Here is a 27,222-nt window from a genome sequence, read left to right on the forward strand (position 1 = left end):
AATATTCTCACGGCCCACCAGTGGGCCCCGACCCACAGGTTGATAGTGCAATTTCCAAGCATAAAAACAATGTTCATCAAGATTCTATTGTAGGTGGCATCATAGCACAATAATGACTTACACTAATCACTAATCACATATCTCTGCTTGGCAGGATATAACTTAAGAAACTGCTGTATCTACAGGAAAGTTGGTATAGAATAGATATGAAAGCTTTTCAAATGCCACTGGACAACTTTAGTAGACACTCTGGAAGATGTTCACTGCCCACAAAATGTCAGGATGTACTGCAATACCCTCATTTTCTCTAATGGATCGGCCATTACAGCTTTTCAAAGGATTTTTTGCGTAGTGTCCATTTGCAACAAACAACAACACACACCGCAGTGACATTATGTAGATCTGGAGTGGTTTATTGATTTATTGAATGGCAGCTTTTGCCAAAGCACCATAACAAACAAACATGAACCTTATTTTCTGTATTTCAATGGCTGCAAACTGCAAATGAACAAGTGGTACAATATTAAAGCATAGGTAAACAAGCCATATCAAATATGGCCACGCCTTCACTGAAGTGGTTAATAAGGCTTTTGTTCAGACTGGCAGGCAAATCCAATTTTAGTTATGTGAATTTTACAGTGTTAATTGGGGTCCCAAATATTACAGTTGTTACAGACTCTCAAGGGTCCATTTGGTGGGCCCCTCACTAGACTTGGAGAAGCAGTGATTACGGGACAGTGTTGCTCACCGAAACAGACCATCTATATTTATTCTATGAGCTCACAACGCTTCTCGTTGCATTGTGAGCTTGTAGATCTCATACGAGTAAGTAGAGCTGCTCGTAGATTGGCTATTTTTGGCGAGTGACACCGTCATACAATACATCCAAGTGTACAGATTGAGACACATCTTTAGAAACCACATTTGAATCACATTTCAAACCACCTAGGGATGTGGTTTAAATGTGATTTGCAAAACAATCCTGTTCAGACTTGATGAATCTGATTCCGATCTGGATAGGCCAAAAATCTGATTTGGGCCATTCTGAACATTAGCCTAAAGCTTCAAACATAACATAGACAGTATTGTGCAATGCACATAGTAAAAACAATACAGTGCAACAAAAAATCAAACGTGGCCACTACTGTCACAGGGGTAAATAATACATCGTTTCCGTCGGGCAGAAACCTTGTATGTCCATATTTCAACTTTTATGTTTTTTTTTTGTAAATGAATGTCCTACAACAGTATCTCAACAAAAATTGCTTGTAGATCGTCTATTCCTGAAGAGTGGTTAAGTGTGTCTGTGGGTTTTATGAATACTGAACCAATTAAAAGTATTAACGAGAGCTTAGTTGTGACTAAATAATATGTACATTGGCTCCATTCGAACATAGGTTATTTTCTTTTCCATTTCATGAAAAGTATAACGCTTTTGGACATACGAGGTTTACACTCGACAGAGACAAATTCAGATGTGTGCAAGCCACTGACACAGTAACACAGCGAGAGAGAGAGAGAGAGAGAGAGAGAGAGATAGAGAGGGGGGGAAGGGCAGCAACCATCAACAACACAGGGATTACAGAGCAGTGAACACGCCCATACAGTACTCTTCCTCTCTGAAAAGTCATTCAGCATTGTATTTCTGATGCTACTGAGTGTGTGTGTGTGCGTGCTTGCGTTCGTGCATGCATGCGTGCATACGCGCGTTGTGTGTGTGTGTGGGTGTGATCACACAGGACAAAAACAGCTTGACTGCTGGGGCGAAGTGGCTGAGGAAAAACAAAACAAAAAAAGGAAGAGACGTGATTTGTTTTCCTAAATGTTCATTGACAACATTTGTAATCAGGGCTTGGAGAGACTGCAGGTTTGGGGAGGAGGAGGGGTGGTTACAAAGAGAGATTTCCACTCTCAGTAGTAAACCAACAGAGGGAAAGACTGTTAAGATGGAGACCGAGAGACAAAGTAATGCATGTCTCATTACATAAACAGGGAGAGGACCTAAACATATGAACGCCCAATTCTGCCACTGAATTAAATGAAACACTTATATCCTATTTTCTTTTTTATATGTAAAAAAGAAAAGATGATCTACATGTTCACAAGGTTGTAGATCTACTATATTAAAAATGTAAAATCTTTTGTTCACAGTTTTGTTTTCACAAAAAAAGAAACCCTCTTTTCTGAGAAAAACAATTCAGGCCCTTTTTAAATTGCATTCAGTGGCAGCAATGGGCCTCATATAGACATGAAATGAGCATCTATTTTCACAATACACTTTCCATCCCATCAAATGAGGGGAGCTGACAGTAATTCATCAGTAGTCATTATTCGGAACCGCTTGCTTGACTGTCTGTCTATAAAACAAGAGAGGAGGATGGAACCCATCCATATTTTAAGTACTTTGAAGTACTTTAGCATATGTCTGGTAGACAGATTTCAGTAGGCCAGCAGCAATAAGTAGTCATCATTCTTGGCACTAGACACGCCTGGCTAAAAACCACATGATAAATGTTGAACGCTGATATAAAGAGGACCTCAGTGAACCCTGCTCGCTCATGTGACTATGACTGAGGACTTTTTTTTTTACCTCAGGGACAGAGCAATCAGGAGTAATGCCTGATTTATACTTAGCTGCATGCCAGTGTCGCGCAGAAAATACGTGTGTATTACTGATAGCAGTCGAAAATGCATCCAGCATAAAGCTGCAATCCGGAACTTTAATGAATAAAACGTTAATTCTAAGAAATCTGGACGATAGCACAGTGGTTCTCAAACAGTGTGTCGAAACACGCTGGTGTGCCGGGAGACAAGTCTAGGTTTGGGTTTTTGTGATACATTATTGCAATAATACTAACTATACAAAAGGTTATATATAATTATTTTATCAGTACTTTGTGCGTACTCATTTCCCAATAGAGGCAAATTCCTATATCCTAAAAAAATATATTTCAACTACTTACAACCAGGTGCCCCTATTTTGGGCATGTCATTATAGGCAAAAGTTGTATAAATATTTTAGAGATAAGGAAAATAGCTACAAGCTGAGCTTGTAGATCGGCTATTTTTGCTAGGAATACAGGTGTGCCTGTATGTTTGAAAACCACTGATGTAGAGTAACTGTTTTCGTGTATTTACTGATAGCAGTAGAACAGAAGTACTGTTCGTTTGCCTCAACCACATGACAGCAACAGAAAAAGGAATCAGCGATCGAAAATGGCATGCATACTAGCTTAAATGTTATTTTATGAAAATTGATACAGTACTGGTAATTATAACTAGTACATCTGTAGTGGTCTCCCTACTCCTCCATTGACAAATGTAGACCCTGATGTCGGGTAGGACACTTATTGGTTGACAAGTAGCACTGCCTGAAGCTCATAAGTGCAATATCTCCCCGGGACAAGCGGGGATTCAGTCTTGTTGAAGCGGTAGGTGTTTGGTCTCCCACATGTGAGACCCGAGAAGGACATGAAAGTAATGGATAGCAGCCAAGAACAGCAACATGACTTATCAGCTGGGGGTGGGGGGGGGTACTTATTGGCTTTCGCCCCAGTTCCATTTTTGTCCAAGTGCCTCAAACAAACTGCTGCAGAATGTTAAACTAGCGCGTCCTGCCAAAGACAAACGCGGCATTTCAAGTAGGGTCTCGCTTATTTAGTTAGGTCACGTCAAATAAAAACAGAAGAACTATCTTGGAGTATTTACATAGTTCAGCTCAGTGCATGACGAATAACTCTACCAGTTCTCTTTGTCCACTGTGTGTGTACACAAGTGGCATAGTATATACAGAAAATTTACTTCAGCAAATGCGCTGAGATGAACAGCTAAGGGAATGCTTTCAGTTTGAATGCTATGCAACTGGTCTTAGCAGTCCTGGGCCAGTGCCGTCCTTATTAAGTCATAAAGAGAGAGGCTTTGTTTACATGTAGGTCTTACATGTAGATCAGCGCTTTCACTGCAGGCAGTGGAAAGTCCTCACGCCTCATTTATAATTTGTCATACACCGGTATCTGCAAGCTCAGAACGATGTGTTGTGAGCTTGCAGATCGGCTGTTTTTGTATGACGCTATATAAATTATGCATTATTCTCAAAGCTTTTCATGGCTGCTGTGCCACTCACATCTGCATTTTGAGCGACTTTCTGAAAGCAGAGATTAAAACATGCAGGCAGTGTTTAGACATCACCGGTACGGTACTGTAATAAAAAATAGCATGCCATTCGATTTGTGAACATTGGAATCAACAGACTTAAACAATATCAGCAATATTTGTGTTAAAAAAAAAAGTTTTGTGTGAAGTACTACCTGAATTGTCTCCCTCAATATTTTGTGGTAATGACATTTTCTTTTAGTCTAAATATTACCATATCCACGGAAACATCTAGGTAGGTTGGTAAATGTTACAGAAACAGGCAACATAGAAAATATTTAAGGGACAAAAACAGGTTGGTTGTTCTATATCTGATGTTCCAAAATACTGTATGACTTCTGAGCAGGCAGTTTTCTTTTCTGTTCCACAGGACCAATAATCTCTCACTTGTCCAGCGTCTTTGAGATGGATCCAACCATGGCTCGTTACCTCTTCAACAGAGACTAATTAAGCTAAACGAGTCCAATTCACCAATCATTGTCTGGATCATTTCATCCATTGTGTTGCATGTACCACCGCTGGCTGTCGCTTCATAAACATGAAGATTTCACATCTACTTCTGGGCACGCTGCCTAGCCAGTCGTTTCATGAAGCAACAGGTTACGGTAGCGATAATGAAAATGCCCACAAACAGAGCTGAGCACACTCCAATAATGAGCGGGATGAGGAGGAGGTCAAGAACTGGAAAGGAGGAATAAACAGAGGAAAAGAAAGGTATCATTACATGTTTGTATGGAAGAAACAGAGCAAGGCTTAAATATCTGCGGGTTGAGCTGAGAAATAGACTAATCTAAAGTGAAAAAAAGCATAGATTGATTTCAAAAGTCTAGCCAAAAATAGATTGAAAAGATTGATTTACTAATTAGATTCAATCATCCATGACTTAATAACCACATGATGATGTTGGCTCAATTACTGCTGTGTACTGAGGTGAATAAATGCCTGCGTGGTCTTTCCTGTATTTTTCTTTTTAAGCAAACAGTGAATAAAACACGCACATCTAAAGTTAAAAAGGCAGGCGCTGGGAAGAGACAAGAACTACCACTAAAGGTGATGTGTAAAGCCGAAGTTACCACTTTCGGCTCACAACTTTTTATTTTTATTTTTACAATAATAAATATTTACTTTGGCACGATGAACAGTAAGCTGCTTACCTCGGGCGTACAGGTACACCGTCACATCAGATGAGTCTGCCTTAGCCCCCGTGTTGTACCAGCTCCCATGGGGGTCCTGCCCCCACACCTCAGCCTGGCACACGTACAGACCCTGGTCCTCCTGCCTGGCAGAGTGGACCCTCAGTCTGTAGCTGTTGGCTGACATCCGGTCAATGCTGACCTCGCTCCCGTTGGTGTAGATCTGAGCCACGCCCTCATAGGTGAGAGAGGCTACCAGCCTGGGTGTGTCTTCCACCGGGAGGTTTATTGGCTGCACTCCCTTGGTGATAACCGGCTCTGGGATTGGCCGCCGTAGCCACTGGAGCTGCAGCTGGGCGGGGCCTGTGGTTGTCACGGTGACATTGCAGATCACGGTGATGGTGCTGCCTCTCTTCAGCAGCGGACCTCGCGGAAGCTCCGCCACGGCATTGACCAGCACTTCTGTAGAGGATAGAGGTGGATGTATTCAGTTATGGCATGGTGGATGGACAACACAACAAATGGACGCATTGGACGGGCGTTATATTTTCACTACATTCTGTTTGTCTGTTAGCATAGGGTGACCATATTTTCAACTCCTAAAACCGGGACCCTTAAAAGAATGCGCACGTTTGTGCACACGTGCGCCCATTCATGCACGTTCAAGCACGTGCACATGTATAGATACGCACCATAGTCGTTGCATACAGGCAACGACTGATTGACACACATCAGGTGTGAGTATGTACATGAACAGAACATAATAAACGTCTATGCAACTGCTGAAAACGACTATTATTATTTTAATTGTGGTGAAAACTGAAAACCGGAACAATTTGGTATTGAACAAAGAGATATTTGTCGGGACTCTGGACACACAGCTTGAAAACAGGACAATCCCAGCCAAACTGGGACGTCTTGTCACCCTATGTTAGCAGGATATCTCTAAACATGTAACAAATTTGCATGAAACTCTGTGGAAAGTAAGGTCATGGGACAAGGAAGAAGTGTTTAATTTTCACACCAATTAGCTAAAGGAGGGGGAGCGGTGGGTGCCGCTTTCTTCTTATGCGTTCTCATAAAAAGACATAACTTCCAAGGGGATTCACCATGAAACTTTATGAAGTTTCCATGAAATGTTGGTCATTTCACACACCAATTGGCCAAAGGGGGGTATGGCGACCCCCCTTTGGCCAGTTGTATCATATAAAGGCTAGTAGGCTACACAATGAAACTTTGTGTGCCCATCAGCAGACATGCAGTCAAGTCAATTTTAATTGTATAGCACATTTTATGCAGGCAAACTCAATGCACTTCAGATTAAAACACAACAATAGTAGCACAATACACCCAAGTAGCAAAAATATACAGTGACCACCCTAACCTCACACACGTACACGCACACAGAAAGCCACTCATCTATATTCACATGGTACAGCATTACCGGTTGGTTTTATTTTATTTTATCTCTGTTATTACTGCGGTTATTTTTATTGTTCTCTTTTTATGTTTTCTTTTTAACATGCAGTCAGTGGAGATGTTTAGATTGTGAAAGCATTTTGAAAGATTCTGAAAATTACCAGTGAAAAATGGGGTAGGAATTTATAAGTTTTAGACTTCCTCCTACTCCTTTTCGGACGTTGCTTTTGTTGTTTTTTTCTGTTTTGTATTCTATTTGTCTTTTTTAAACAATGTTCGAATTAAAATTCATTCATTCATTCATTCAATTAACCTCCCCGCACGCACACAAGCAACTAACACATTCATCCACATAGCGTTTGGCAACACCACACACACAGATACACACATAGACATGTGTACAGTGCGCACACACACTCATACACACGTGTGTAAAGTGGTAAAGCATGCCCATGCACAGGCTTACGGAAGGGCAAGTGCCCTATCAACAATAAGAATTAGTGAATAATAAGAATGAATATACGGTCTGTCAACACATTCAACAGTGAGTATCTGTGTGAAATATACTGTATATGTACAATCTTGACAATTGCATAGCATTGGTGGTGGTGAGATGTAATCTATGTAGTTTCTCTTTGTTACAACTGATGGTCAAATTGCAATGTATAAGGTGGTAATCCTCATGTTTTTACATTTTGGGTTGTCACCTCAATTAACATTGAACACAGTTGAGTTGGCAGCTGATTTAAGGTCGACGAAACCAAAGGTTTATATGCCATCAATCAAAGAACCAAATGATGCCTTGCTTTTTTGTCTCTCCTCTAAAGGCCAAGCCTTCATCCTTCATGTTGACCTTTAAGCTAATCAGCATCATAAATTAAAGCAAACACAATTACTCAGACCAATGGCATACCCAATGTCAAAGCTATGCGTGTTGTCATATGTGTGTACACCTTATCTCAACCAACTTCCGCAAGTCACACACACAGTTCTATCAGCATTTGCCTCGTACATTGCACACGCTATGCTTGGTCAGTGTTTAGGGAAGTCTAACCACTCATTTACATATCTGATTCAATCATCATATTTAAATTATAACTAGCTCATACAATGGCAACAACAGGAAGCAAGTTGGCCTAGTGACACTGAAACATTGAGGTGAGTAGTTTATGTATTGAAAAACAAACACGCAATCGAAATGCAAAAGCCCAACTATCCATCACATTGAATTGATACTTGAACTGAGACTAAGACTGTCTGCATGTGACTGCCAGCATAATAGGGCATAGCAGTGGCGGCCATTTTGTGGTGCCACAGATACCATAAAGGTCATGATTCACAAGGAGCCTGGATGGCTTGGTTCCAGGCTTATAATAATAATAATAATTCTATACAAATACTTTCATAAATCTCTATGGGAAAAATTAAGGGGTTCTCTATCTGTGGCGCAACAAAATGGCCGCCACTGCTATGCCCTATATCTAGGCAAAAACGTGCTTCTCGATTATTCGCCTACAAGATGTTTATTGGTTCTAAATGTCGTTTTCGCAGTCATGGTCTCTTACCTTTGGTCTTGAGGTTGACGGTGACTCCCTCAGACCTCTGGGTGATGGTCGCGGGACTGTAGGGACTGGGGTTGCTCCTACCAGCATACACACTCACTGCACACCGATACACCCCCGAGTCAGACGGGCGGGCGGAGAACAGCCTCAGGGAGTACCTGCCCTCCTCCACTTTCTCCATGGAGCCCCCACCCCCCCGGCTGAGGTCGTCTCCCCAGCTGACAACACCATCTGGGCTCATCCGCGCCACCTCCACCTTTAGGACACAACACAGATTATTAGGCTGATGTTGCAAGATCGGAAAGTGACCTTACTGCCTGCCTGAGGAAGGGTTCACACTTGAAATGCATTGCCAGCGCCTGATTTATAATTGGTTGTGTGCCAATGTCGCATGCAGAAATAGCTGATCAGCTGTTTTCTGTACACAGCTGTTCTTATTGTGTATCTAAGCCTAATCAAAACGTTGTAAAGAAGCAGATTTGAGGCTATCAATAATTAAGTATTTTGGCGTTATATAGAGGCTTTCCTCTTTTGTTCATATGTTGGACCTACCATGTGACTGGAACTCTCTATCCTCCACCTTTTTTGTGGATTGAGAATGAAATCAACCTCAGTTATTTATTCATTCGCTAACGTTTTTGAACACAAGAACGTGGCCACGCATGCACATGAGCGTGCACACCTTTCTAAAACACAACCACACCAAACTCTAACCCTTACCTGAGCCTTAACGTTAACATGCCTATCCCTAAACTAAACACTAACCCTAAGCTTAACCCCTCACTCTAAACCTAAGCCACAAATGCCAAATCACGATATCAATGTAAAAACATGATCCTCCTCCCTACTCGACTCCCTACCAGCTACATTTTTGTGAGTGGGCATAAAAAATGAGAGTAGCCAATGTAGTCGTGCCACTTAATCCTCCCTACACATACCTGTGTTTTTGTCACTGCTGTTGTATCCTACTGGCTCACCTACCAGTGAGGAGCCCCCACCAGGAGGACAAAGTGCCTCGGTCCTACTCCTCCTGTTCAACACCCCCCGCTGACAGACACCACCCGAGCTGTAGGAGTCGCTAGCACAGCGACAAAGAATGTGCTCCACCCCCGGCTTCCCTCCCCTGAACACGGCCTATTATGTTAGTTTAGACATTCATCTGAGCACCACGGTGGATTCGAACCCGTAGATTCTGTGACGGTGGACAGGTATTTTTACCCCTGCGCCACTCCACCTGAGCGCCCACCACTAGCTAGGGCTGGGCATGTGACTCAAAATCCTTATCACGTTGTGAGCTAGTATTTTCACTATTTTTGTACACCACCATTGTGCAACGAATTATAGTACAGTGTTAAGTGGTTATTCAGACTAATCAATTGAGTCGATTATAAAAAATATCGATTCAAATGTTTTCTTGTCGAATTGTTGATTATTCGATTATAAGTCGGTTATTGGTTCTAAATATCAGTTTCAATATACGGTATATTTCAATATATAATTGCCCAGTCCTACCACCAGCTACTATTTATACCAGTGACCAAACAAAGACAGACTAAGCGCGATTACCTCCACGCCTCCTCTAGAACCACCTCCATCGGCGCTTACAGAACCCCTCTTCATCCACTGGACCAGCAGGCCAGAACTTCCTCCTGAAGGCAGCCCTGACACCTCACAGGTCAACGTGAGCGGCGAGCCAGCCTGGAGGGTCACCTCCCCTCTAGGAGTGGAGCTCACACTCAGGGTCTCCACTGGAAACATGAAGGCAGAGGGGGAGAGACGTTAGACTAGAGCAATGGTTTAACACTAACACACACACACACACACACACACACACACACACACACACACACACACACACACACACACACACACACACACACACACACACACACACACACACACACACACACTCGTTATGTCCATTACATCTCTAGCCTACTGATAAGGTAAAATGGTCTTAGATCTCTATCAAGAATAGGTGAATTCAGAGATAGTGTGACAGGTGCCTGGATACACGTAAACAAATAGAACATTATACATTATTGTGTAGGATACACTCAGTACAAGTAAGTAGAAGAAACAAACATTGGTATTGGTTCATTTATCATTCAGACACTCCCATTCAGACCGTATACGAAGGCAGACATTTGTTCTCTCGCCTGCAATCACTTGTAATTATATAGCAATTGTGAACAAGACAGCATTTAACTACAGTAGCACTTATCTAAATAAAGAACTGCTCAATAAAGAACTGCTCAACAACGGATGAATTATGCATAAAGAAATGGCACAGTGCCAGGCCATAACACACAATAGGCAGTGCAGAGACAACTACTGCATAAAACACTGGTGCGTCTGCCTGAGAAGATAACAATGAAAGGCATTGAGGAAATGCAGTGATAAAGCTGAAGTAGACATGCCATGTGACCTCATTCACATCTCGCTCAACTAGCCTACATGTCTTGTTAATCTGACGCATACATAGTTGCTTGAAAAATCATCAGAATTCTGCAAATAGGCTAGTATCATGACAACAATTGTTTTAAGTCACAGTGTGAAAGAGTGTTGGCAAAAAAAGGGAAGAGACCAAGGTACTCTTGTGGAAAAACCTGAAAGCCTTTAATAGTCTGGCTAATGCATGGGCAAGAAGTTTAAAAAATACACCTACGCGTTGTGGCAACAATGCCTTCATCAGGGTGATTCACCCAGTCTATTAAAGGCTTTTTAATTTTTCCACTTGAGTGCCTTGGTCTGTTCCATTTTTGCCTCCGCCAGGCCAAAGGCGTGGCTGAGACTATGTTTTGCACCCTGTTCGTCCGTCCGCGTGTGTCCGTATGTCCGTCCGTCCGTCCGTCCGTGAGCAGCTACTCTCCAGCACCGATTGCAGCAAAACTGTGCACACACTCCCTGGATGCCAGAGCAGAACCTCTGCCCCCCCAAAAAATGTATATTACTCCTTTTGTCAAAACACCACGCAAATCGGTATCTCTATAGTCGATATGATCAAGACAGATCTGTCCGATTTTTGATATTCCATCCTGATTGGCTAAGATTGGCATCTAAAGTTTGCAGGTGGCTCGTTTTGAACAAAATGCCTCAAATCATAAACGCAGCGTCCGATTGCCGTGAAACTTTGCACACACATTCCCACTAGGAAAAAATGTCACCCTTTTCACATTTTGGGATATGACTCCTACAAATTTTGTCCAAACATTACGCAAATCGGTACACATTTCACACTTTATAGTCAAGTGATCTGATTTTCCATATTCCATCCTGAACATTGTTGGCCCACAATAACCTACCTGACCTGGTGGAGACCTGTGCACACTTTTTCTAGTTTGCCAATAGATTCTGTCACCCATGTGCACCAAAGAGCACCTTGTTGGGGATTTTTACCCTGCCAAACAGATGCGCCCCTTTATCCCTTTCTTCTACATTGTGAAAGAGTGTTGTTTTCCCTCTCTGGCTTTTAGAAAGGCCTAGCTTTAAACCACATGAACCCTAGCGTCCCTATTCTGGACATGTTATAATAATTATGTTATTGCAAAAATAGGCAAAGATTCAGTGAAAATAGCCGATCTACAAGCTCACTGCTTGAACAAAGGCTATTTTTTGGAGAAGGATTTAATGTAGAGGGAAAAAAGGAGGGGGCCAAGTACAGACCCCTGGGGGACCCTAAATACAAAGTACATTATATAGGGTTTCAGCGGTTAATGTTGTCAGTGGTGTTTCAAATCCAAACCCATCCTGCTGATGGAAGATTCTACTCAATCATAGAATCTTTTGGAGTAAAGACTCTTGTAACCCAGGCTGAATCCCTGACGCAAAGAAAAGGCACTCATGCTGACTGAGTGAACCGACTCATTTGTAAAAGTGCTGCAAATGCTGCCACTCAAGACTGGAGGCTCTTGTGGTTAAAGTCTCACTAGCGTTTGAGACAAGTGGACTGCCACTAGTGTTGTTCTGAAAGGATTGGTCATGTTGGTCTGACTTAAAGATAGGTATCCATGTATTTCATGGCTTATAAGACACAAGTAGGGTGGTAAAGATTGCATAATTCTTCAGTGCTACAAAAGCTCCTTAGAAGTCAAAGCGAGCTAGGCACTAGGCAGTCAGCCAATCTGCTAGCTACCCAGCTATACATACAAGTATCAAAGCCAGCTGGATATTCCGCAAGGCAGTAAAGCATCCAGCATGTCAGCCGGCAGTCTTGAAGCCCAAGTGCAAACCTTCCGGTCATTTAGTACATCTGAATATTCGCTCACCAGCCATATAAATCGGTTAAGCCAGCCAGCCTGTCCTGTAACCAATGTGCCTCATCCGATCCAGCAATCCAGTCAGTCAGCCAACCATCCATCCAGCCAGTCAGTTAATCAGCCAGCAAACAAGGCTTCCGGCCATCCGATCACTTACCCAAGCAATAAACCGCCCTCACCAGTCAGGGCTTGTGTCTGGATTTTGGAAAGTGACCAATGAACCCACATCTACAAGACCAAGCCTATTGTTACCATTTCCTTGACAACCTAATAATCCAGTGCTATAAACTTGACAAGCAGAGAGGAAACCGCAGTCGTTTCTCAAGACCCAGGCCCATGGATCCTCAGTCTCCCGGTGTGTGTTCAGGGAGTTATACAATTTCCACTCTGTTTATTGTAATTACATTTTGTATATTAAGATCAGGGGTGTTTCTGCAACTAGAGCTAACCTGCTTGGGTTAAATTCTTACTGTTATGCAATGATGTTTTCTAATAAAACTTGAACCCAATATTGTACAGAATCCATCCGAGTTGCTAAAGCCGGTGGCTAAAACCGCATGGACACATTTGTGCATTTACTGGTTAGTTACACTGACCTAGTCACTGGACGGTCAGGTTGCCATATAACTTCTAATCAACATCATGATTCATGATTATTTCAAACTTTTGCTTGGATTAGGATGAATGAATTATCATCATTCCAGTGAGGAACGCGGTGTGTTTTGAGCTTGTAGATCCGGTATCTTCACTATTTTTGTAAGTAATTTTGGTACGCCACCATTGTGCAACGGAGTATAATACAGGGCTTAAGTGGATAATCAGACTAATCGATTTTGTTGATTATTTAAAAAAAAGGGTTAGTTTCGTTTTTTGGTTTCTATATATTAGTTTCGGTTAATTGCCCAGTCCTTTTGACATAGTTGTACTGTATAATTACACTGACCTAGTGGCTGAACAGTCAGGTTGCCATAGTTACTGTAAAGTTACTCTGACCTAGAGGCTGAAAAGTCAGGTTGCCATAGTTACTGTAAAGTTACTCTGACATAGTGGCTGAACAGTCAGGTTGCCATAGTTATTACTGTATGGTTAGACTGACCTAGTGGCTGAACAGTCAGGTTGCCATAGTTACTGTAAAGTTACACTGACCTAGTGGCTGAACAGTCAGGTTGCCATAATTATTACTGTATGGTTACACTGACCTAGTGGCTGAACAGTCACGTTGCCATAGTTATTACTGTGTGGTTACACTGACCTAGTGGCTGAACAGTCACGTTGCCATAGTTATTACTGTGTGGTTACACTGACCTAGTGGCTGAACAGTCAGGTTGCCGATGTCCAGCGTTCTTTGTGCAATCTTCTGCCATGTGCTATCAGGATCCAGAATCCACTGCTGGGCCTCACAGAAATACGACCCAGAATCCTGTGGTTCCAACGCCCTCATCCTCATCACGTACTGGTCTTGTCCACGCACTCCCGCCCGTTTCTCCAACGTGATCTCTCCATCGTCGTAGCGCTTCTTGTAAGTCCCGCCAGGTCCGGGTACGATCCCCAGTAGCCGGTCCACGCTGATGATTTCTCTGACCATACTGACCTCTCCACCTGCCCCGCCGCCAAAACCTTCAACACCACGCTTCCCGAACGTTACGGACACGTGCGTGTGCTGCTTGGATTGGACGCTGGCCGAGCACGTCAGCATTAGCCCCGCCCCCTCCGGCATGGGCTGGCCTGTCAGCGAACGGGTATAGCTGATCTGAAGCGTGTCGGGGATCACTTTGGGAGAACAGAAGGGAAGCAGACAGACGATAATGTTAGAGAGTACGTCTGCAAAAAGAGCCAGATGGACACAAAATGAGTCAAATTGAAATTCTATAGCCACACTGCGACACACTGTTCTTTCTATGTTTAGAACACCCAAGCGAATTATGAAATTGGGGCAGATGAGAGTGAGCCCATCTAAAGGGACACTACTTTAGCCAGGAATGTTTGTGTGTGTGTGGGGGGGGGGATTAGTTGGCTGTTACGGTGATAAACATTATTTGGCTGCAGAAACAGCATAGACCATAATGCTAAAGAAATTGGAAAAGGAAGAAAGTCAACGTGAATAATTCAACATAGTTGCTTTTTTAAAGTGTTTGTGATGCAGAGGCGGGCATTTGAGGCAACACAGAAAAAAATGTTCTGTGTTGATATGTAGAGCATGTGAGAGCGAAACAGAAACTGGGATCGATAATGAAAGTCCAGGCGAACCATCAGAGACGAGTGCCAGTATTTAATTGACATTCGCCAGCTAGACACATGAACTACTGCTTCAAGAAACATGTCACGCATCTAGCTGATAGTACCATGTTAGATTATTAGTTTTTTAATTTGTATTTTAATGTGAAGCATTGTGAGCTTGTAGATCAGATATTTTGGCTCTTCTTGTGTGACACCATTGTTCGACAAAGTATAAAATAGGGCTTGAGCAGTTGATTAGGCGAATTGATTTATTTGATTATAAAACAAAATCTATTAGGATGATCAATTTGTTGATACAGAATTTTGTTTAGAAAAACATGTATTTTGTTTATTCGATTAATCAAAAAAGTAATTGAGAAAATAATCGATAGTTGCACTTGCAGCCCTAACAGTTGCAATATATTGAAACCTTATCACTGAACTGGAAAATGCCACCAACGAGCTCATCCTCTTTATTTTGAGTTAACTTCCCCTCAAAACAAAACTCAAGTGATTCATCTGGTTCTGCCGAAGACAAAGAAAAACACCTCTCTCACCTTTGACAGCAACTGATGCGCTGTAATTCCCCTGGTAGGTGCTGTCCGTGCTGGGGGTGTAGCACTCGTACTTTCCCTGGTCGTCAGGCCGCAGTCGCTGCACCATCAGCCTGGCCTTGTCCCCGGAGTCCCTCTCCACCCTCACCTCCCCTGACAGCACCCGCTGTTGGAATGGAGCATAGGGAAAGCCCTGGTCCCTGGTGGACACTACTCCCATCTGCCTGCCTCCGGAGTCCTCCCTGTACAGGAACCACTCAAAGTCCTGGGTACGTGAGCCTTCATACCCCATCACAGCACATGGCAGAGCTAGAGGGAACCCTGCCACACGGTAGAGGGGTCCAGTGGGAAGAATAACGTCGCGACACATGGCATACTGTAGCACTGTGGAGGGGGAAAAGGAGGGAGTAGAGTGAGATACAGTCAGTAACATGATTTGCGTTTGTGTGTGTGTGTGTGTGTGTGTGTGTGTGTGTGTGTGTGTGTGTGTGTGTGTGTGTGTGTGTGTGTGTGTGTGTGTGTGTGTGTGTGAGAGAGATTGAGATTGAGATTGAGAGAGAGAGAGAGAGAGTGAGAGAGAGAGAGAAAGAAAGAAATGGTGGGATAAAGAGTAAGGTGCTATAGCAGGATACGAGAGAGAGACTGAGGGAAATGGACACAGAGATCGAAAGGACAGCAATGGTGGTAAATAAATGGTCCAATTGAGTCATGACTCACAGTCTTCCATAAAAGCGTTGTTCAACACATAGGACCAATCAATAGTGTGGGCTGATGGCAGGCCAACAGGAAGTCAATACATTATCACCAGTTGTGGAAAGAAAAGTGGGACTAGGCCAGTTCTGGGTGACCCTGCACGTACACTCACATGATGTTTAATGAGTAACAGGGACAGCTCTTTCAGAGGAAAGCCTGTTTGCAACCTTTCTGCAAAAGACTTATTTAGTTTATTAGATTTAATACATATAGTTAGTTATATCAGTGCCAAGAATTCTAAATGGGGTCAAGTTTCAACCAGTGCGTGAGAGACAGGAGAGAAAGATGGCCGCAGCGTGAAATCGCTCTCTAGTCAACCCCGAAAATAATGATTAAACTTGGAAATAAGAAAGCAAACAATGCACAACAATAGCCTTATTGAGGAATGAATCTACGTTCTGGAGAAACAACAAAGCCTGAGAATTTACAACTAAAAAAGAAGAGACACGGACCAAACAAATCTACTATGGCAGACAAAGGGGAGCTGCAGAAATTGTTTGCTGATTTGAAAGGCACCTTAACTAAAGAAATCCAGGAGTTCAGAGAAGACTTCAAGGCCTTCCGACATGATACAGAAAAGGATATTAAAACAATTATGGAACAAACAGTGGATCTGCGCAAGGACATGGAGAAAACAGCAAAGCGTGTGGATCAGCTGGAGACAAGAGTGAGCGACCTGGATGACTCAGAGAATATACATCAAAAGCAGGTGAAACAGACAAAGACCCGAATGGATGAACTAGCAGACCAGGTGGATTATTTGGAAAATAAATCCAGGCAAAATAATATCTGTATCTATAATGTCAAAGAAAAAAGCGAAGGCAGTAATATGACGGAGTTTCTCCAAACACTAATAACAGACACTTTGGAGGTGCCAGGTGATGCCAATATAATCAGAGCACACCGCATGGGCATATACAAAGAGCAAACAAACTTCACAAGACCGATTATTGCAGCCTTCCTAAGCTTTGACATAAAGAAAAGAGTGCTTAAAGCAGCATGGGACAAAAAAGAAGTGCTGTATGAAGAGGAGCGGATTTATTTTGACAATGACTATACATATAAAACAAGACAGCAGAGAGCTCTGTATAAACCAATCCGGGAATCCTTGAAACAACAAAACATCAAGACGCACATCCTTGCACCAGCTAAACTGAAGGTCTTCAATGAAGATGGAACATTTACAACGTACTCAAATCCAACAGAAGCAGCCAGAGATTTGGAAAAGAGAGGATTAAATAAAGCAGAACGTGGAAAAGACGCTGAAAAAAAGAAGAATGGTTAATTACCAGAGCAAAGGACTCCACAAACGGGAAAAAATGAATTCAGGTACCAAGACATTATAAGACTAATATTTTCATTATCTTAAGTTGAAAATGGCAACAAACAGGACACTCCCTTTCTACTCATTGCTGTGATTATTAATATTATTTTTCATTATTATTATTATTTTATTTATTACTATTATCATGATTATTATTTGATTAAGATGTGCAGTTAGTTAATTTACTGGGTTGATTTTTGCAATGCATTTAAAGTTTAAGTTGTTTTTTTGACATCTTGTTATACTGGTATTAATTTAGTGGTGGTGATGGGGTTAGCTGTAAAGGGCATATTTTTCGTTTAGTTAATTAAGTTACCCTACCTAGTTGTTGTTTTTTTTTGCTTTTTGTTTGTTTTGCTGTTATTATAATTATTATTATTATTATTATTATTATTACTATTTGATTAAGCTGTGTAGTTAGTTAATCTACTGCGTTGATTTTTGCAGTGCATTTAAAGTTTCAATTGTTAATTTTTGACATTTTGTTATACTGGTATTAATTTAGTGGTGATGGGGTTAGCTATGTAAAGGGCATATTTTTTTCGTTTAGTTACTGTTTAATTTATAGTCGTTTTTTGCTTTTGTTTTGTTTTTGTTTATTTTCTTTCACTTCTGTGTTATTTTTGTAAAATAATGTAATTCGTTTTCAATTCGCGGTACAGTAGGATTAGAGAGAAGACTTTAGATAAAGGGAATACGCCCCCTCCTTTCACATAATTTATTTTTGTAAGATTAAGTCACAAAGCAGTAGATTATAGACCTGTTAAAGGGGAACTACTATTTGGTTTTATTTTCTTTTTTTGACCAGAGACAAATTAGTGAATAATGAATTGAACAAATAAATTAAAGGTTAAATTAGAAACAAAGCTGACTTTAATTACATTGTGTTAATGTTTGATACTATAATTATTATCTATTTCGTTTAAATACAAAATAGTGAAGAGAAATGAAATTAATTGGAACTTGGAATTGATTATGTAAGGGTTTTACCCTTAAAGTATTGGAAAGGTGTGGGGGGTGGGGGGGTGAGCTAATGAAGAATGTGGATCTTATTTTTTTTTTTCCCTCCCGTTTTTGTTTCTCCATTCTTTGTAAGAGTTAGTCTATAGGCATAAATATGCAAAGTAATTAAGTGTACACAAAAGTAGGGGAATAGAGAGAATATATTACGTTGATGGCAATGAGAAATTTGATAAGTAAATACATTTTGGCGGCTGCCACAGTCCGCCCTAAGGACCATTTTGGCCTTCCAATAACGGTCATTGATAAACACTACCTGATCTTAAGGTGGTACAAATTGAGCCTGTCCATATGTTCGTCTTTTTTTTGTTGTCTTTTTGTTTTTCCCCTTCCTATTCCTACCTTTTCTGCTTTCCTAGTGCTTCCAAATCTACCCTATCCAATCAGTAGGTTACTTATGAATCAAGATCATTTAAAATGAGGACTATAATCCGTTAACAGGAGATATGATAAAGTTGAAAATAATTTCATTAAATGTTAATGGACTGAATAATTTAATTAAGAGGAAGAAGATTCTCCTTCAGTTGAGGAAAGCTGGAGGGGATGTCCTCTTCCTACAAGAAACCCATTTGAAGAAAAAGGACCACGACAAGTTGGGTAAGGGACTCATTTACTCCAGTTCACATGGAACACAAAAGAGGGGTGTGGCTATAATTATACAACCTCACATAGCATTTAAAGAAGAACATTGCATAATTGATAAAGAGGGCAGGTTTGTTTTAGTAATTGGTAAAATAGAGTCAATTACCGTCTCTTTCTTAAATGTATACTATCCACCAGAATTAGGCCCAGAATTCATGTCAGAAATTATCGAAATGCTAATGACAAAATGTAAGGGAATCATCTTGATGGGAGGAGATATGAACCTTACAATAAATTCTAGACTAGATTCCTCAAATAATAAAGCACATAGAGCAGATAAAACGTCATCAATTTTAAGAGGTGCAATGTCAGAGTTTGGATTGGTAGATACGTGGCGGATGCTAAATCCAACAAAAAAAGCATATACATATTATTCAGGTCGATTCTCAACTTCTAACAGATTAGACTATTTTTTTATGTTTAAAAAAGATATAGAGTTGATTGAAACATGCATCATAGGTACAAGAGACTTATCAGACCATGCTACAGTGACTATAACTATAAATCTTAATATAAAGGAAGGAGAAAAAATATGGAGATTAAACAACTCACTTCTGCAAGACATGGTATTTGTGAGAAAAATAAATAATGTAATAAAAGAATATATAGAGATAAATGATAATGGGGATACTAATCCAATTATCATATTGGAAGGTGCAAAAGCTGTGTTACGCGGACATATAATAGCATATTGTGCATTTAAGAAAAGACAAAAACAACAAAAACAGAAGATGCTTGAACAACAAATACAAATTTTGGAAGATAAATTAAAAAACACAAATGAACCAAGATTTAAAATTGAATTAAAAAAGAAATATAAGGAGTTGGACAAGATCCGTACAGAAGAAGTGGAGAAGTTAATGACATATGCCAAACAGAAACATTACGATGGAGGGCCAAATTCTTTAAAACTTTTAGCATATAGACTTAAGCAACAGAGTAAAAAAGCATACATCACTAAATTGAAGACAGGAGACGGCTCCGAAATATTAACAGAAAAGGATAAAATAGCTGAAGAATTTGCAAAATATTATGAAAATCTTTATAAAAACAACACTGGTAATTTGGATGTGGAACAAATGAAAGGATTTTTAGATGGGTTGAATTTAAAACAGGTAGTGGCAAGGAAAAATGAGGAGCTAATTAAAGATATTGCAACGCATGAAATATTACAACAAATAAATAAATTAAAAATGGGCAAAACACCAGGCGACGATGGATATTCTAATGAATTTTATAAAACATTTAAAAAACAGCTGATACCATTACTCCTGAAAGCCTATAATTTTGCATTACAAACGGGAACATGGGCAACTACTTGGAATTCGTCTACAATAACGGTAATACACAAAGAAGGTAAAGACGCCACAGAATGCTCCTCATATAGGCCAATATCATTATTGAATACAGATCATAAAATAATAACATCAATTATAGCCAATAGATTAAAGGACATTGTGCCGGATATAATAGACAGCGATCAATGTGGTTTCATACCAGGTAGACTGTTGTCAGACAATATTAGAAGGACTCTAAATATAATCGATCATGCACAGAACAATAATACAAACCTTTTGCTCTTGACCTTGGACGCAGAAAAAGCCTTTGATCGAGTATTATGGCCATTTATGTTTGAAATTGTAAGGAGTTTTGGATTTCATGAGAAATTTAATGAGTGGCTTCAAGGAATGTATAAAAATCCAATGTCAAGAGTAAAAGTGAATGGCACAATATCTAGAAGATTCCCAATTTATAAAGGTACCAGACAAGGAGATCCGCTCTCCGCAGTAATATTTGCAATATGCATGGAAGGACTAGCAGTAAGCATAAGGAAAAATAATAACATTAAAGGCATTACTATAAAAGAGGAACAACATAAATTGGCATTATATGCCGACGATGTCATTATTTACTTAACTTCACCAGAGCAATCTTTATCAAATCTAATGGAAGCAATTGCAGAATATAGTAAACATTCCGGCTATAAACTAAATGAAAGTAAATGTGAAGCATTAACACTTGGCAAACAAATAGCATTAGAAATTAAGGGACGATATAAGTTAAAATGGGATTCAAAGAAAATTAAATATCTGGGAATCTATCTTACTGGAGATATAACAACGTTGTATACAGATAATTATCAAACCCTAGAGAATAAAGTGAGACAAGATCTTAATAGATGGAAAACAATACCAGAATCAATAATGACTAGAGTAGAGAGTGTCAAAATGATGATTCTTCCACAGTTTCTATTTTTATTTCAAACCTTACCAGTACACATCCCACAAAGTAGCTTTAAAAGATGGAATACAATGCTCTCAAATTTTATCTGGAATTATAAAAGGAAAAGGAAAAAACTTAGCACGCTAACTCAAACTAGAGAAAAGGGAGGATTTAATTACCCAGATTTAATGATTTACTTTCATGCTACCCAAATAGATAACATAATGAAGTGGATGAATAATTCAGTTAAAACAAAATGGAAATTAATAGAAAAACAATTAATATCAATATCAATTGGAACATTACCCCATTTGAGTTTAAAGGAAATTCAAAAATATATTGGAAATAACAGATGTGTAGAAAATACATTAACAACCTGGAAATCTATTCGTAAAATATATAAATGTGACGACATTTGTATATATTTGAGAGAGATAGCCAGCGATCCAGATTTTCTGCCCAATAAAACAGATAAGATACCAGAAGAATGGGCCAGAAAGGGATTACAGGTATATTCACAGATGCTTACAAATAACATGGTAGACCCTTTTGAAACCTTAGTTAATAAGTTTAATATAAATAGAAATCATTTCTTTAAATATCTACAAATTAGAAGCTACCTCATGAAACAGCAGAGAGACCAGGGACAGATAATGCATGGGCTACTGGAATTTTTGAGCAAAAATAGAAATAGTGAAAAGAGTAAAATCTCAAAACTTTATAAAATTTTGCAAGAAATGAATGTAAAAGAGGATAATACCAAAGAGAAATGGGAAAAAGAACTATCAATAACAATTTTGGAAGATTATTGGAAAGAAGCATGCAAAAGAATATTTAAGACGACACAATCAAAGTTCTGGAAAGAATTTGCTTGGAAAATTAATATGAGGATTTTTTTAACACCCAAAATGTTATCAAAATATAGACCAGCAGGCAGTGCTGAATGCTGGAGGAAATGTGCAGAACTGGAAGCAAATCATACACACATTTTCTATTTGTGTCCAAAATTGAAAAGGTTTTGGGAGATAGTGAAAACAAATATAATAAAGACATTTTCCTTAAGAAAACCCATACACCCAATCAATATTTTATTAGGTATTATCCCACTAGAAATATATAGGGAGGGAGACAAATATCTGTATACAATACTACGTATCGCTGCCTTAAAACAAATCACACGGAAATGGTTGCAAGTAAACCCACCATCTATTAATAATTGGAAAATAACAGTTGAAAATATTAAAGAGATGGAAAGAATTACTTACAAAATGAGAAACCGTGGAGATGAATTTGAAAGAAACTGGAGTAAATGGGACCCAGAAATACATGAAGTGTAAAAGTAGATTAGGGAGTACCGCAGGAAAGCTACCCCCCCCCCCTCCCCTCTCCTTTCCTTTGTTCTCTTTTTCTTTTACTCTCTTATTTTACCTTTTCTTATTTTCCATTTATGTGTACATTTTTGTTGTTATATGTAATAAAAAAATAAAAAATGATGCAGGATTAATGAAACAAGTAAAGAACTTGTAAGACAAATGAAATCAATAGCATGTAATGTAATGTACGAACCTGCAATAAAGTATTAAAAAAAAAAAAAAAAAAAGTTTCAACCAGTGCCTCAGGGATGAGTCTAGACAACTTCTAGGTTCAAATGTCTGAACCTGGTGTTGCTGTATTGTCTGAATGCATATAACTACTACTTCCTCAAACCCTCAAATAGTTGAGGATTTCTGCACAAAAAAACACATTTTATTTATAGCTACAGGAACTGAAACTTCTCATCCTATTCGCGTTCTGAGTCTTCCGTCTTCCAGGAGAGGTTTTCAATTATGCTGGCAATGGGTCAAGAGAACATACCCTGTACCATAGGGGAGCATACAGGGGCATTGTGTCCTACGTTTCTATATACCTTTCTGTTTAGTATCGCCACAGAGTGCATTCCTATGCTTAAGTAAACATACTATAGTAGTGACCCTACTTTTTCAAAATAATCTCAATTTTAAAAAGATTGTAATATTGCTTGCTAGGAGAATCTTAAATGGTTCAATCCAGATACAGTATGGCAATAATGGTAGAATGCTAGCAGAGAACCAAGTCTAATCTGTTAGATTAGTTCAGTTCCGGTACAGATGGTAATTGATAATATCACATGTAGTGTGTCGATTTACCCTTCACGGTGAATGGTGCAACTCCAGGCTATACAGTACATCAGTCGGATACCAACAAGTCTTTGAATCTTTTATTTCTAACGTCTAAATGAACTTATAGTCACCTTCACAAATATCGACGTGTTATCACTCTGTAAATGTTTATTTGTATTTACTAATGCTAAAATGAGTGGACACAAAGTAAAAATGTTAAATAATTTATATTTTTGTATAGTTGTACATACTGCAATAATAATGTGAGGTTTCCAAGGCAGACCTGGACTCACGGCACACCGTTTGTGAATCCATAAAATGAGACAGATCAGAATCTGTCAGAAATAGTCCTGTCATCAACTCTGACAGTGCAGATGAGATGCTATGCAACCATGCTATGACAATACACCCACCCTAAAAACAGGGTTCGGCATTTACTGCGTACGCAACACACTCTTAATTCCCCTCAACATGTTTGCTACCTGAGCAACTAGAAATACTAGACAGGTATGTTTGACACTCCCTGTAGTGTAAGCCTTAACAAAGTGGTGCTGATACACAGACCAAGCTGTGGCTTGATAGCAACACGCCCAAAGATAATAACATGGGAGACTTGTGGATGTCTTAAGAGGATAAAGACCTTATTAACACTAGAGGGTTGGGGACTAAACCATATGGCAGTGATTCTCAAGCAAAGATTCTTCTTGCAATCTCTGGGACCCTCAATCTGCACTGTAAAATCCTTCAGTGAAAATCTAACTCTGAGACTAACAATTAGTCATTTGTACACTCTCAAAGTTACAGACCCATAAGGGTCCATTGGGGGTGGGACCCCTAGAGCAGTGTTTATCAACCTTTTTGGTGCCAAGGCACACCTGGCATAGCCAAAATATCCCAGGGCACACCTAGAATTTAGCGTATTCTGGCCCTGGGTGCATCTCTTCTTTGCTGGTGGAGCTCTCATCATCTTGTAGTAATAATACTGAGTGCCAAAGCATGTACCCTGTGCCCCTTTTATACAGTACCAGGTAGGACAACATATTTGCATTCCTATAGGTGATGGTCGCTACACTGAATGGACTCGGGCGTGGCTGTGTGAAACGGATGATGGCTGTATCGATTGATGGACGATCACCGCTATTGTTCTCGAGGGGCTGGGTTCACACTTTCTTCAAACGGCGCGGCACACCTCAGCAGTACTCGCGGCCCAAAATTGGGCCCTTTGCCAGGGTTGATAAACACTGCCCTAGAGAGTGGTTCTCAAGCTTTTAAAATTCTAGGACCCCCAGTTTGATCATATGCATTAGGCCATGGACCCCCAATTGACACAATCTTCTATCTGTGGGACCCCAATCTACACTATAAAATCCTAAACCCAATCTACACTATACAATCGTAACTGAGAGTGTACAAATCCATTTGGTTCCATTTGTACACTCTCAGGGTTACACACAGACCCACAATTCCTCAAGGACCACTGGGGATCCCCGGACCCCACTTTGAGAACCACAGGCCTAGAGGTCCCGGGACCCAGTGTTGACATATGGGACAATGTTCAGCTCTGTCTGGCATACATAGTATACAATGTTCTCACACAGAATTGAATTAGCATCATTGCAACCATTAACTAGAGTAAAAAACAAGAAGTATTGTGTGGGGGCGCAGCCAGGGAGGGAGTTGCCTGTCCCATCAGTCACGTTGGCAGATGTAATGTGGGCAATGATCTCCAGAGGGGATGTGGGGAATATGGTCCATTGGGCATCAGCATAATTATGTCAACCCAAGTCCTATTAAATGTTGGCTATTTACTACGCACAAGAGGAGAAATAATGAGAATCCTACGCCTCGCTTGAAATATTATGTGTGTAACAAACAATCATGCAAAGACATTGGTGCTGCTTGTGTGACAGATGGGGACGCGGTTTACTCACAGTGAGCATACCGTATTATTATTATTAACCACTTGAGCCCCAGCATCCCTATTGTGAGGGGACACACGAGCCAAAAATAGCAGATCCACAAGTTAACAGCGCATCGCACCAACACCATGCGTTGTGAGCCTGTGGCTGTAGGTCTGCTATTTCTCAAAGCGAATCAACAGCAGGCCAAGTACGGTTGCAACTCAGGTCCGTTTCACTAAAGAATAGAGGGTTTAATAGGGGTGGTTGACAGGTATTATTACTATATAGGGATACTCACCCCATTGTAGGAGGATAAATGCCGTCGTTCGAGATGAAGCCATCCTCATCATCATCACCACCATCAGATGGATTATGTCGACTCAGATTCCTATCTGCTCTGCTGCTTTATGGTCGTTCATAATTCCTCCCCGGCGGTTGCATTCATTCAATAGGGCTGATCTGGGTGCAGCGCAGCCACAGCACACACATGAACAGGGAGGGAATATGAACATCAAGTCAGGTAGGCTACATTTCGTAAAAGCTTCACAAATTCAATAATAACGTGACAATATTTTTTGATTAAGATTTGGCTCCTAAATGGCGCGATCCTCTAGCGCCATAAGCTAACGTGAAATCATGTAGCCCTATATATTAAAGAGTACTAACTTACATCATGTTACATTTTAGAATCATTACCCTCGTCGCGCATCGTTGCGTCCGTGTCAAGTAGATTCATCCAACATTTAATGAGAATCGTGCAAACTTATTGTAATCAGACTATCTCCACCTCAAAAGACATGCATTCTGTCTGTGTGTGTGTGTGTGTGTGTGTGTGTGTGTGTGTGTGTGTATAGTCCACCCGTGGTTGGCAGCATCACACACGGAGGGGGTGGTGGTGGTGTGTGTGTGTGTGTGTGTGTGTGTGTGTGTGTGTGTGTGTGTGTGTGTGTGTGTGTGGGGGGGGGGGGGGGGGGGGTGTCAGTGTTGCCAGATATTGCGAGAGAAATAAGCAATTAGGTCTATGTTACGTGTACTGCCATCAGGCATACACTTGTGTCTGTGTTTGCTGTTTTCTTCCCCCTGCCTTTGCTCTCTTGTCTATCATTCATTCCCAAGTCCCATGCTTCAGCATTCAACTCCGCCTCTCCGGTTGGTCATCCACTCATTTCGGGCCACCAATCATCTCCAGCCAATCACCCTATATAAATCACCTGTGTGGCAGCCATCTTGACATTTTCCTCCTGCCATGCTGCCACCAGTCAATTGTTTGTTCTCCTCATAACCAGTTCAGTTTTGTAACATGCCAACATTTCAGGGAAGGGTAGTTTAGTTCTGGGGCACCCTGTACTTTTCAGCACGTAGGCAACCTTCTGTTATTCACACACTAGTGTAGAGGTGAGTGCCACCCATTGTAATTTGTTTGTTGTTAGAGTAGGAAGTAATATTTTGTTTCTCTTTGAATAGGTAAGATTTTACATTTATTTAGATAGTGAGTTTTATTGCTTTCTTTCCTTTGGCACCACCAGACCTTCCCTGTATTGTTACTTGGCTTATTTCATTTTTGTCAACCCTTAGTTTGTTAATAAACAACCTTTCAGTTCACCTCAACCTCTGGTCTCAAGTTATGTAATTTGGGTATATGTATGTTACTGTCCTTTAACCCTAGACCACCAACTGGGACGTAACAGTCTATGAAGACAACCCTTGGCCCTTTAAACATAACATTGGCTATTTGAAAATAGCCGATCCACAATGTATGACGCATTGTGAGCTTGTAGATATTTCCGCATATTTCGCAACTTTTTGCATATTTAATTTTTTTCACATATTTCGCAACTTTTCGCATATTTCCTTTCCCCACATATTGTGCGACTTCCCGCAATTACACCGCATAAAGTCACATAAAACCCCGGCCTCATATTTCG

At 40.4% G+C, this 27,222-nt stretch overlaps 1 protein-coding gene across 5 annotated transcripts; it reads right to left on the bottom strand.

Annotated features, from left to right (window-relative positions):
• Positions 1-387: 387 nt before the first annotated feature.
• On the bottom strand, positions 388-26,120 carry igsf8 (immunoglobulin superfamily, member 8). 5 transcript variants are annotated; one of them, XR_014601069.1, is made up of 9 exons: positions 25,968-26,118; positions 25,596-25,756; positions 15,300-15,680; positions 13,831-14,295; positions 9,833-10,014; positions 8,270-8,522; positions 5,307-5,747; positions 871-4,833; positions 388-807 (listed from the first exon to the last, which is right to left on the bottom strand). XR_014601069.1 is itself a non-coding variant. In XM_084061285.1 (8 exons), exons 2-8 carry the CDS (start codon positions 25,657-25,659, stop codon positions 4,706-4,708), a joined length of 1,914 nt encoding a protein of 637 aa, XP_083917411.1. In that variant the 5' UTR covers positions 25,660-25,756; positions 25,994-26,120; the 3' UTR covers positions 388-4,705. The 5 variants fall into 5 exon arrangements, 4 of the variants coding, with proteins under 4 accessions (XP_083917411.1, XP_083917410.1, XP_083917413.1 ...); XM_084061285.1 differs by having other exon boundaries at positions 388-4,833; positions 25,994-26,120; XM_084061284.1 differs by having other exon boundaries at positions 388-4,833.
• Between the last annotated feature and the right edge of the window lie 1,102 nt (positions 26,121-27,222).

This window comes from Gymnoscopelus microlampas (genome assembly GCF_963454915.1).
Source record: "Gymnoscopelus microlampas genome assembly, chromosome: 7".
NCBI lineage: Eukaryota > Metazoa > Chordata > Actinopteri > Myctophiformes > Myctophidae > Gymnoscopelus > Gymnoscopelus microlampas.